At 31.3% G+C, this 12,864-nt stretch overlaps 1 protein-coding gene across 1 annotated transcript; it reads right to left on the bottom strand.

Moving 5' to 3' along the window:
• Nucleotides 1-484: 484 nt before the first annotated feature.
• On the bottom strand, nt 485-2,936 carry LOC145134533 (transcription factor HHO3-like). The gene is made up of 5 exons (XM_079069369.1): nt 2,407-2,936; nt 1,807-2,102; nt 1,406-1,703; nt 1,220-1,296; nt 485-1,143 (listed from the first exon to the last, which is right to left on the bottom strand). The coding sequence occupies exons 1-5, from the start codon at nt 2,549-2,551 to the stop codon at nt 823-825; spliced, it is 1,137 nt and encodes a 378-aa protein (XP_078925495.1). The 5' UTR covers nt 2,552-2,936; the 3' UTR covers nt 485-822.
• Between the last annotated feature and the right edge of the window lie 9,928 nt (nt 2,937-12,864).

Here is a 12,864-nt window from a genome sequence, read left to right as displayed (position 1 = left end):
CCAACTTCACAATTCGCAAGAACAAAAAAATCATATTCCGACCCTCAAGAAAACCCATGAATGAAGTCGAACAACAAAAAAATCAAGAAAAATAACTGATTTAGCAACAGGAGTCAAAAAAGAAATAGAAAAATGTAAACCATAAAAAAATCAAAGAAAACCCTAGAAATTGGGCCTTGCAACTGTTAGTTCTTAATAATCTAAGAACAACCATCGATCAATTTAAAGTAAGAACCATCAACAACACAATGGTGGTGATCGACTTATATAAACCGCGTTGATGTAGGATTTCTTAGAGTCGGAAAGATAGAGGGTGATTTGGTTCCCAAAAAGTAGAACGCAAAATTTGGGCAGAGATTATCAATCGACGTAGATTTGTAATTCAATTTGAAAGTGTCATTAAAAACGATTATGGGAAAATGAAACGGAGAAGAGCAAAATCGATAATTAACTTTGTAAAAGTATGGAGTAAGGAGATGCCAAGTGGATCAAAAGGAGTCTTTTATTATATTAGCGATATTGAGTTTTATCTTCAACCATTGGGACAGATTGTACAAGTGTAATGTTATTCAAATTTGTAAAATCTTATTACATTGTCTCAAATGTACCCGACACCATCTAATTGTAAAATCATACGCTAAAAGAACAAAAAAAATTGGTTACATAACATCTACGAACATAACGCATAAATATCTTATACGTTTAAAAAATTGGGCCAATGAGAACAAACATCACAGGTAGTCTTGTAGACAAGGGTCTTTCACAAAATTTTCACATCACTCTATAAAACATATAGGTGGTGGTAAGTATGATTTATGGACCTCAGAAAGCCGTTGACACAGTGGTGGTGTACATGGTGGAGGTGGAAGGAGAATTGCTATGGCTTTGGCTTCCTTTTCCATCGAAATATGGTTGTTGATTGCAAGGTTTTGTTTTGTATAAAGATGCAGTAATAGATGGCGATAGAGAAGCGATTGGAGTGAATACTCCTTTGGCTTTATTGGTGTTATCTGTTGCCGGAGATGTGGTGGTATATTCCAACGGTGGCATCCATATCCGGCCAACCACCACAAGTTGGGAAGGATGAGGGTCGTTGTGGTGGATTGTTGGACAACTCACCCTTCTAGTATGCAGACGATATTTCTGTCATGCATAAGAAATGCAAAACTTTAGAATATGTGGATACTTTAATGAAGCATATATTAAAGAAAATACAAACCTGTAAATGGCTTTTAATCTCATCATTCGTCAGCCCATCAACCTTCATTAATTCCTTAATTTGCTTCGGTGTAGCAACTTCATAGAAAATGAAATTTTACGTCAATAAATTACATGAAGTTTGAATATACTTGAGATAAAATATCTGAGAAATTATAAGTTCATTAATAATGAAAAAGAAACTCACTATGAGCACCACCAAGTTGTTGAAGAGCATGGAGGAAGCGCCTGTGCAATTCCGGCGACCAACACCTCCTTTCTTTTTTATTATAAAGTCCTTTATCTTCACCTTTACTTCCACCACCACCGTCTGTGTCCGCCGAACAGCTGTTGGCAGCGTTTAGAATCATCGTCGGACAAGTCAATGACCTTTCACCTTCCATATTCGGTGTTGGGCTGAAACTTCTTTTCTTCATGAAAGGATGAAAAGCGCCATATCCATTTCTGTTTGTCTCCATGGCTACCAGTTTGTTCGACAAGAAATCCTGAAAGCAGAAAAAAAATGATGATAATTAAAAACTATATCTTTAATCAAACTTACTTGCCCAGAAAAAAAAAAGTTGGAGACTTTGTTGAATTAATTGGTACCTCTTCGATGGGTGGATCTGGGGTTTTTATCGAGAGTTGAGCGGATGTTAACCAATCTGATTTCCGAGAAAATGGAGACGATGTTTCATTGCTACAAATGATCTTGGAATTATGAGATAAGTGTTGCTTTTGTTGCCCATCAACATCATCATCATTGGTAGATGAATCTGGTTTAATGGGAATAAATTCTTCTAGAACTGGACCCTCACTTGATGTTTGCTCAGAATATTGATCAGATTGACCATTAAAACAATCCATAATCGTCCCCGACATTTGTTGTCTGCATCGTTCAATCGCTGCAAAAGTAGAATTGCAGCAACAATAATTAGATCTCGAAAACCCAAAATTTGAAGTAAAGAAATCAATCAAGAGCCTAAATATAGAAAATCTAAATTCTTGGAATGGGAATAATAACGCACAAATCAATAAATTTATAGGCACTTCTTTTCAACCACAACGAGGTCAGAAAAACATAGCCTAATCAAGAACATATATGGAAAATTGCCAAAAGATTTCCATATAAAGAAAGAATTTCCCACACAATTAAGTGAGTGAAACAGTGCATGTATTCTATTTAGGGAGAAAACTATCGTCGTTTACCTTGAGAGACAAGTTCAAGACAAAGAGGAAGCTCACGTTCGAATACTCGAATCTTTCTACGTTCTTCTTCTAAAGCTTCAATATACTCTTGATATTTCTGCATTTTTTCACTGTAATCACTTGGAATATTATTGTAAGTAACCATTCTGCTCTCTCTTAAAACTGTCCCTCGATCACGTACTTCTGGCGGATTATTTTGCTGTCAATTCGTTTGGGATCATATGGCTTTTAAATTTTGGAGGGTTTTGTCTTTGAACATCGGGAAGTCCGGTTTTAAGGAAAAGAAAAGGATCTAAACTCGATCGAACTGGGAAGAGGAATAAACTTGGAATACAGGATAATTATATTCAATAAAATTCTAGAGAGAGAATGAGAGATAGAATCTTTGGTTTATTTTCTTAGGGAAAGCTTGGGATAAATCGGAAGGTCCGAAGGGGAAGGTGTCGAAGTCGGGGCGTCGCGAACCAAACGAACCTTTTAAATCCTTTCATCCAATTATGAATTATAATAATAAGAAGGCATGGAAAAACATGACAGGTTTTGATATTGTAAAGATCGAGAAAAGTAAATACGTCCCTTTGGCAAGTAAAGAGCCAAATTCTCTTTGTCAACAACTAAACATTGTATTCATACTTAAAAGAACAGTCGTGGTTGATCTACTTAATTAACCTTCTTTTGCATGTAGTATGGCACATGCTAACCCATTCCTAAACGGGACTATTGATTGCATATTTTCATTAAAACCCTTCGATCGTAAATACAACTATAATTTAATATTTAAACTTATATGATATGTTATAGTTACATACATTCACATTTCATTTTTCTTTTTATATATTTGGGTAAATTACACCATTCATCCCTCGTGCAGGTGCCAAAAAACACGTTTAGTCCCTATTTTCAAAAATTAACTCGGACCGTCCTTATGTTTGTTTTTTCTTGCATGCTTAGTCCATATTGACATAAAATGACTATTTTACCCTTAATAATTTCTTTTTTCATTTTTTTATTTCTTTATCAGTTTTTAGATTTTTTTTAATAATTAGACTTAATATCAGAGCTTCTACCGTCGCAACACCTCTTCCTTTCTCTCAACTTCTGTTGCTCCACTGGAACAAACCTAAATTGTATGGAATAAACCCAAAGCAAACCTTAAATTGCAGCGACATCACCTAGATTAAACCCTAACGAAACCGGTTTCAGGTTAAATCCCCTTGAACAAACCATCCACATCGATGCTCAATTTGTGTATGCTGGTGCGGCAGAAATAGAGTCGTCGATGGCGACAATCACCCCCATGAAGGCGACAAATAGTTAGTGTCGATCCCCTTAGGTATATTTTGTGGTTTGGAACTCAGTCTCTCCGATCTCTCCTCTTCTTAGTTCGATTTGTGGTTTGGAAATTTACAATGCTTCAATCATTGTCACTGTGAATAACAAAGCTTAAGGCTATGGCCTTGGAGATTTGGTTCAAAAGAGAGAAGGATAAATAAAAGGGGTAAGACAAGAGATGATAATGTCGGTGGTGATGAAAATGTTATCTCCGGAAAGGGAGAGAGGAGGTTGTTTCTGACGGAGATGGAGTTTGTTTCCAACGGCTTTTACAACCACCCAAACCCACCGATGGGGTGGTGGGGTTTGTCTGTAGCTTTAAGTTATGGGGTTTGATTTTAGGAGATAGGATGGTGGATCAGAGAGAGTTTAGGAGGTGACGACGATGTGAGTTGTTCAGCGAAGTTGAGAGAGATTGAGAGTCTGTGTGTATGTGTTGGTGTCGATCTTTCAGAGAAGAGAGAAGAGTTTCTTGATGCACACCGGAGGAAGATGAGGTCAGTGAGGTGATGTTCGCCGGAGGAAGATGAAGTCTGTGGGTGTTGGTGGCGTTTCGGTGTTCCGATTTGAATCTTTTTTCTTCTCTGGGACATGTGGGTTCTCGATCTTCTTCTCCGGCGACGTTTAGAGCGGTGGTGGTTGGAGGTGAATAGAGCGGTGATGGTGGGAACCTCGGAGGTGAAAAGAGTGGTGGTGGTCCGGTGAATTGTGATTTAAAGGGAATGTAGAAGGAAAAGGGGAAAGGGAAAGGGAAGGGGTGGGGTATTTTATTTTATTTTCTTTTTATTTTAATACAAATTTAATTATAATTTAATTAAAATTAAAATAGTGAGGGCAAAATAGTCTTTTTATGTCTTCCAAAGGATACAACATGCAAATTCAAACTTATGAGGGATGAAGCGTGTAAGTTTTAGATATATGAGGGACGGTCCGAGTTAATTTTTGAAAATAGGCACTAAACGTGCTTTTTGGCACCAGGACGAGGGACGAATGGTGTAATTTACCCTAAATATTTATAATGTTTTGATATAATCTTATTAAATTAAAATATTAATATAAATTTTAACAAGTTATATCATTAAGAATATATTAAATTAAGAATCTATTAAATGCACTATAAATAATAACCTACGATATCATTGGTGATTTAATCATTTAACTGTAACGTTGAGGTGATAATCCGTTAAATATTAGGTTAGATCGCGCTTCTCCTCTCGCATTCTATAAATAAAATGAATTCGGCCAAAGTATAAAGTAGGATTTAGGTGTCAAAGAATATTCTTGGACAAGGTATAAGATTGGAGGATCGACAATGGCCCATCTGCTTACCTAGAAAGATATATATTAATTATTAAGAAATGAAGAATATACTTCACCAAATGACAACGACATTCACAAACCTTATGCTACAGTTACCTTCGAATATTCGAAGATTTCTTCACTTAAAAACCCTTTATTATGTTCTTTAGAATATCATATTGGTAATTATATTATGTTAATCGTTTCTTCTGTCTTATAGTGAAGAATAAGGGCAATTTAACGCTTTCTTGTACACCAAATTCCATTAGATCTTAATGATTTGTTTTTTTAACAAATAAAAATAACTGATTTATAAAGTAGCTTTCCGGTTTAGACCTATACATTTAGATATTGAAACAGAGAACTTATTTATGTTTTTCAGCCATTATAATAAATAGAACCATAAAAAATTACTTTTAATATATATATATATATATATATATATATATATATATATATATATATATATATATATATATATATATATATATACACACACACACTTACGTTATTGTATTTTAACTAATTTTTGTGTAGATATAGGAATAAATGTGGACCAATCATTTTACTTATTTTAAGAAAGTGATTAATACATATTATTAAATTAAAAATAATTAAAAATACCATCTAATTTTATGCTGAGGGTATTTTAGTTAATTAACATAAATTTAAAAAAGGAAAATTAAAGATTCTTAGGAATAATTAATTCTCTTTAACTTTAAATATCTGATTTTTGTGGATAGTAATTCTAATAATCTAGACATTCTAACAGAATGTGTTTATGATTATCTTGAGAAAAACATTATATTCTGACAGAAATACTACAAACACATATTATCAAGATTACTAGAAGCAGTAATTACATTCATTTTATATAATATAACTATGAACATAAATTACATTCATTTTGAAAGAATTCGACTAATAATGGTGTAACAATTACATTTTTTCTTGAAGAATAAAATTTACAATGGTTAAAAATCAAATAAAAACATAAAAATCTAAGTAAAAAACTAATACATTCTGAGAGAATATTATTGCTAATCCATTCTGACAGAATATTGTTGCTACTTCTCACATATTGACACTAAGTATTCTCCATCCGATGTGAATGATAGAATTGGTTTCCTTCATTGACTTGGTTTTGTTTGAAAAAAATATAACAAAATGTTAATAGTCAAAAAGATCGATGACTAAGTTATATATTACAGAAAAAAAGAATAAATAGTAAAATCAAATAATCATATAAGTAGTAAAATTCTATCATAATACATTATAAACAGTAAAATTGTTTTGATGGAATCCATTAGAATCAGTCTCGGGAGATATAGCATATTCTAATTTGTGAATTCAAAAGGCCATGAATTTTTTTCTGCAATTTGCACAGAGGAATGAAGTAAAGAAAATACATCAAAATACATCAAAATTTAGAGAATCTAAGAACAAAAAAACGACCTTCAAATTAGAATTCTTCCATTCACATTTACCGGGTCTGATGAACATCAAAGCATAACAGATCATCCATATAATTTTTCAAAAAATGGCCTTCAATTTAGAAAACAAAAAGTATGAATGAATCATTACAAAGATATGTAAACATAATCAAACAAAAGATCAAGCATGTAAACTTAGTAGCAAATTCCAAGGGTAAAAATTAAATTACGATTTCTAAATGCCATTATCAAAATGTGAATCCAATATTCAAATTAAATCAAAGTTTCAAAAGTTTATCAACTTAAGTGTAATATTGTGTAGACATTCATCCAAGTAAAATCAAAATTTTAAAAGTTATCTAACTAGGGAGAAACCAAGCTCTCAACAAAGGTATATGGTTCAAGACATTCATTGAAGTTCTAAACCTCTGACGTTGAACAATTCTTAAATTAACATACAACCAATTTCGACCCTATATGCAGCAAAACTTTCCTATCATTTGAAATACAAAGGCACATAAAATTGATACCACCCAGGATCAGTAAAATATAGGATAGAAACCAATTTAGTCCAAAAATCTTTCATCCCGTAATCCTTCATCGATTTCATATTTGAAAGTTTGAAAATCGATTTCAGATTTCAATTTCAGTTTCAGAAAATCGATTTCAAAGATTGAGCAGAGAAAATTATCGTTTTTCTGGAAGAGGGGCGACGTTAGCGGAAAGGCAGTGACTAGAAGATTGGCAGGAGGTAGGCTTCGCTGGAGAGAAACGTCGACTGGAAACTTGGAGTAGAAAGGAGGAAGCAGGTTCTTCTTCAGGATGAGGTGGAGGCATCATGAGAAAGTTCCCCACAAAACTTTAAAACTGATTCTAAGAATCTTTCCTCCGGTAACAATCCCACCGCCGGCCACCATATCGTAGGTTGTTGGTTCTCCATGAACTGCAGATCACCGACAATTAATGAATTGTAGAGAGCTCCGAGCACTTTCCGTTAGTTTTATTGTTGTTATCGGCAAGAAGACGATGGATCCTGTAGCCACAGGGAAGAAGAAGGGTGGTGTCGGTGATAGAGTTGTATGATGTTTGTGGCCGATGAAGATGATGATTCAGGAGATCAGTAGGAAGAAGAATCATGAAATCAAGTTTTCTTTCTAAATCCCTAAATCAGGCTACGATGTGTGTTGATGGTATCGAGGGATCGGTGGTTTTGTAGGGTTGAGAAACTAAATCCCTCATTTTAAGGAGATTAAATGTTTACTATAATTAAGTATGGTCAAGATTGCTATTATACCCCTAATCAAAATTTTGAAATGGTTGGCTCACAATCATTCCTACATCCACATAAGAATTAATTAGAATACTTTAACCTAACTCTCTCTCTCTCTCTCTCTCTGTATATATATATATATATATATATATATATATATATATATATATATATATATATATATATATATATATATATATATTAAGAGGAGCGAACGCAGGAATATGTAGCAGTAGGTGCACCCAAAAAAAGTTTCGATCAAATGTAATAACATTAAAAAAAATTACGAGCGCATTAAATATAAAAAACTAGTTTGGACAAACTTCGCGAAGGACAAATTTAGCAGGTTGTTGGTCTCGTGGGAGTTTATTTGCGTGTTGGTACCACGATCACAAAGTGTTGCTTGCCCAAGATACTATAAAAGCTAGGAATGCAAAATAATTTTCATTGTTTAGATCAAAATATAATATACAAATGCCAATTAATAAATGCGTTTTTATTATTTTGATATTTATTATTATTATTATTATTATTATTATTATTTTCCTTTACAAAACTAACAAATCAATTGAAAATGTAGAATGAAACCTAAATTGAGTTGAACTAAGTTTTAATAATGTAATCGTGAAGAAAAAAGTTGTTTAGTTTGAAACAAATGTAATGCATCCAAACATGTATATATGTGTAATGTGTATATATTAAGGTTCTAAACAACGTAAGGCGTAACTTGGCGGCAATGTCAAGCCTCAAACTTTTCCAAGCCTTGGCGAACCACGTCGTTTGTAAGGTGTGACTTAAGACGACAATTTTGTATATAATTAATATTTTTAAATGTATTTTCAACTATTATTCATTTTTATACACATTTATGAGTCAATGCGGCATTTTGGTGAAAGGAGATGATTTGTACACAACAAATTTTCTTCATACACAACAATTGGTGCTTTAAAATGTTATTGTGTACAACTCTATAAAGCATGAACTGTTGTGTATGACAAAAAATTGTTGTGTACGGATCACTTCCCTTTGGTAAAGCTTGGCGGCATGTACAAGCCTTGGAGCCATGACACGCCATGGCGAGTTTTTTAGAACCTTTGTATATATGGAAGAAATTTTAAAAGATAGGACCCAACTACAGGAGACTAAGATAATTACCTTACAGATATATGATTTTGTTGGCTATAGATTTTTTTGGGACCCAGTAACAAAAGGTCCATTAAAAGGAAAATTGAAAGTAAAATTAAAATAGAAAATTGTTCTAAGAAAGAAGGGTAAATAGCACAAAAGATATTAAGTTTACATTAAAATTCTAATTTGACATAGTGTTATTTTTTGTCTCATATTTGACATTGTGTTTTTTAATTTGTTACAAATCTAATCACTTGACCGGTCAACTCGTTTATTTGCTGATGTGGCATGATGACATGTCAGTTTTGATGACGTGGCATGTTGATATGATATGCTGACGTGTCAAAATTGATAATTTTTTTCCACAAAAGTCATTAAGTTTTTATTTTTTTCGATTTTGATATTAAGTTTATTTTTTTTCAACTTTCACACTCTGTTTTTTTGTTTCAAATCGAACATTATTTTTTCCAATTTTGTTCGACGTTGACCATTTTCCATTTAAAACCGTATAGATATTTTTTATTACATTTTAAACCATATAAATACATTCTTTTTTCATTTAAAACCCATATTTTTATATAAATACAATGTTTTTTTTACATTCAAAGCATATGTTATGTATAAATATTTTTAGTTATATCATGAGAACCCAACTAACCATAAACTTCACATAAGAATAAAAAGAAAATTTATCAGTAATCGCTTATGAAATATTATTTATTTTATTTTTTTGTAGATTTTACACATATTTTTATTTACGATTAAATATATATATATATATATATATATATATATATATATATATATATATATATATATATATTGATGTCTCATCTAACGTTCATTTGATGCATTGAAGAAGAGGTGGGAAATATAGAACAAAATATCAAAATTTTATGTAAATACTAAAATAGATGTAATAATGGCCATATTTAACCTTTATAAATAATTTTGAAAAAATTGAGCTGAAAAATATGATTTAATGGGAGTGACACCATGAGATTCAAGATGTTCCTAATAATATTATGAATATTATATTAGAAGTAAAAATTTCACGGGTTGTAAACATAACCTCTAGACCTTGATCGACTACACGTCTCCAAACCTCCAAACTTATTTTAAACTTGTGTATTTAATATAAATTACGATTCTTATATAACTATTACATATTTATAATGTAAAAAAACAACTTGTATTTATATAAAAACATGGTTGCAGAAATCGGGATTAATCGGCGATTAATCGTGGATTAATCGATTGACGTTCTCCAACCATCGAGGATTAGGGTATTAATCGGAAATTTAGGATTAATCAGGTTTGACAGGATTAATCGGTCTTGACGGAATTAATCAGTCAACAAAAGTAAAAAAAAAAAAAAAAGTCAAAACAAGTCAAAAAAAATTTAAAAGTTCAAAAAATCAACTTTTTTCTTTTGTTACTCCAAAATTTTCAAAATCAAAATTTCATATATTATACCAAAATGTTCATATATTCGTATTTTCAAATTTTCAAATTACAAATTTTCTTATTTTCTGATTTTAAAGTACTTGTTTTTCTTAAGATATATAAATTTCTGATTAATTTTAATATTTTATTAATAATCTATGGTCCCCGATTAATCTCCGCCAAGACCGATTAATTCCGTAACACCAGTCGACCGTCGAGCTACCGTCGAGTGATTTTTACAACTTTATATAAAAATATGGTTTTTAAATGAAAAAATATATTTATACGGTTTAAAATGTATTAAAAAAAATATTTATAAGGCTTCAAATAGAAAATGATCAACACTGAACAAAATTGGAAAAAATGATTTTCCATTTGGAACAAAAAAATAGAGTGTCATAAATGAAAAAAAAAATTAAACTTAATGTCAAAATCGAAAAAAGTGAAAACTTACTGTCTTTTGTGGGGAAAAAAACCAATTTTGACACGTCAGCATGTAACGTCATCAAAAACTTACACGACATCATGCCACGTTAGCAAGTAAACGAGTTGACCCGTCAAGTGGTCAGAATTATAACAAATTGGAAAACACAGTATCAAATTTGAAACAAAAAATAACACAGTGTCAAATTAGAATTTTGGTGTAAACTTACTGTCTTTGGTGCTATTTACCCAAGCAAGAATTGAACTCGAGCACTAATTAAAACAAGAAACTTAACTTGTGTCTTTAACCAACTCAACCACCTCAACTTTTTGATTAACTGTTTAAATTGTGATAGGAATATTAAGTATTTTTGTGGGTGCCTTTTAATATTAGAAAAATAATTTTTTTATACTAATAAGAAAAAATCGAGTAGTTGCCTGTGTAACCCCTTGCACCATTATAGATCCGCCCATATATATATATATATATATATATATATATATAGATAGATAGATAGATAGATAGATAGATAGATAGATAGAGAGAGAAGTTCTTTTGAGAAACAAAAGATTTCTGAGAACTTGCGAACTCACAATCAACTCATCTTTTTTCAACACCAATCTTCTCTAAATAGTACATCTAAGCCATATCTAGGCTCAAAAACAAATTTCATGATTTTTTTGTATAACTGCTGATGAGCACAATCAGCAGTTGTATGGACTGTTGATGAGCACAATCAACAATCATATAGACTGTTGGTTGCTCATCAACAATCCATATGGCCGCTGATTGTGCACATCTGCAGTCTATATCACTACTGATTGTTCTCATCAACAGTCCATACAACTTATGATTGTGCATACATGCAAATTTCGAAAAAAAAAATTTGTCAAATCTTTTTTTGAGCCTAGATATGGCATAGACGCACCATTTGGAGATGATTTGTGTTTTTAATGTTGAAAAAATGATGAGTTGATTATGAGTTCGCAAGTTCACACGCTTTTATTAGTTCTCATAATAACTCAGTCAATCATTTATTTTAACCGTAAAACGCTATGTTTTACCGACGCGACAGAAGATGAGTAATATTCATATATGAATATAAACATAAGTATATTCACATATGAATCCACCACCTCCCCTCCACCAGTAACCACCACTGCCACTATATGAATAATCGCTTCTTCTATACTTATTCATATATGAATATACATATACATACACATATTTCATATATATATATATATATATATATATATATATATATATATATGATCTGTTACGTCGGCCCGATACGCTAGAGCAATTAAGCATAAAATTAGAAATGGGTGGCACAGATTCATTCCCTCATTCTGAACAATTTTTTCTCAATTGAACCCTCATATATATATATATATATATATATATATATATATATATATATATATATATATATATATATATATATATATATATAGAGAGAGAGAGAGAGAGAGAGAGAGAGAGAGAGAGAGAGAGAAAGGGAGGTAAGTTTCATTGAGAAAAAAAAAGATTGAGAATGATGGAATAAATCTCAGCCACATATTTATTTATCCGCAAAACATTCTGTTGTACGGACGGAAAAATGAAAGATAATATTCATATATGAATATAAATTTGAAAGGTATACACGTGTGCTTTCAAGTAGTAATATGTTTTCTTAAACTATGCTAATCATTACCTTAATATATGTAAAAAAAAATTATTTATTTTGTTTTTTTTTTAACTTTTAATAAGTTATTTTTATCAAAAACCGATTTTAAAAATATTAAAATTCATCATAATTTATTCATTATAAATAGACAGCCATATTCATAGCCTTTTTACATAAATTATTTGGTTTTGTAGTTTCAACTCTCATTATTTATATGTGAATAAAAATGCATCAAATTTTAATTATAGTACATTTATTATTCACTTACTAATAAACTGTATGATTAATTATATTTCAGTTTAAATATAATTAATATATGAATATAACATATAATAAAGTTTTTCTTATGCATCAAAAAACACACCCTTCCTCCATCTAACAAACACATCTCCAAGCCTCCAATCGTAAGCTTCCTACGTCGTCTCCTTCGTCCATCAACGTTAATGCCAATTCC

Source organism: Lactuca virosa, chromosome 8 (genome assembly GCF_052849685.1).
Source record: "Lactuca virosa cultivar CGN04683 chromosome 8, Lactuca_virosa_CGN04683_v6, whole genome shotgun sequence".
Lineage (NCBI taxonomy): Eukaryota > Viridiplantae > Streptophyta > Magnoliopsida > Asterales > Asteraceae > Lactuca > Lactuca virosa.
Note: the sequence above shows the minus strand (reverse complement) of the source record. Positions and strands in the feature narration are given on the sequence as shown.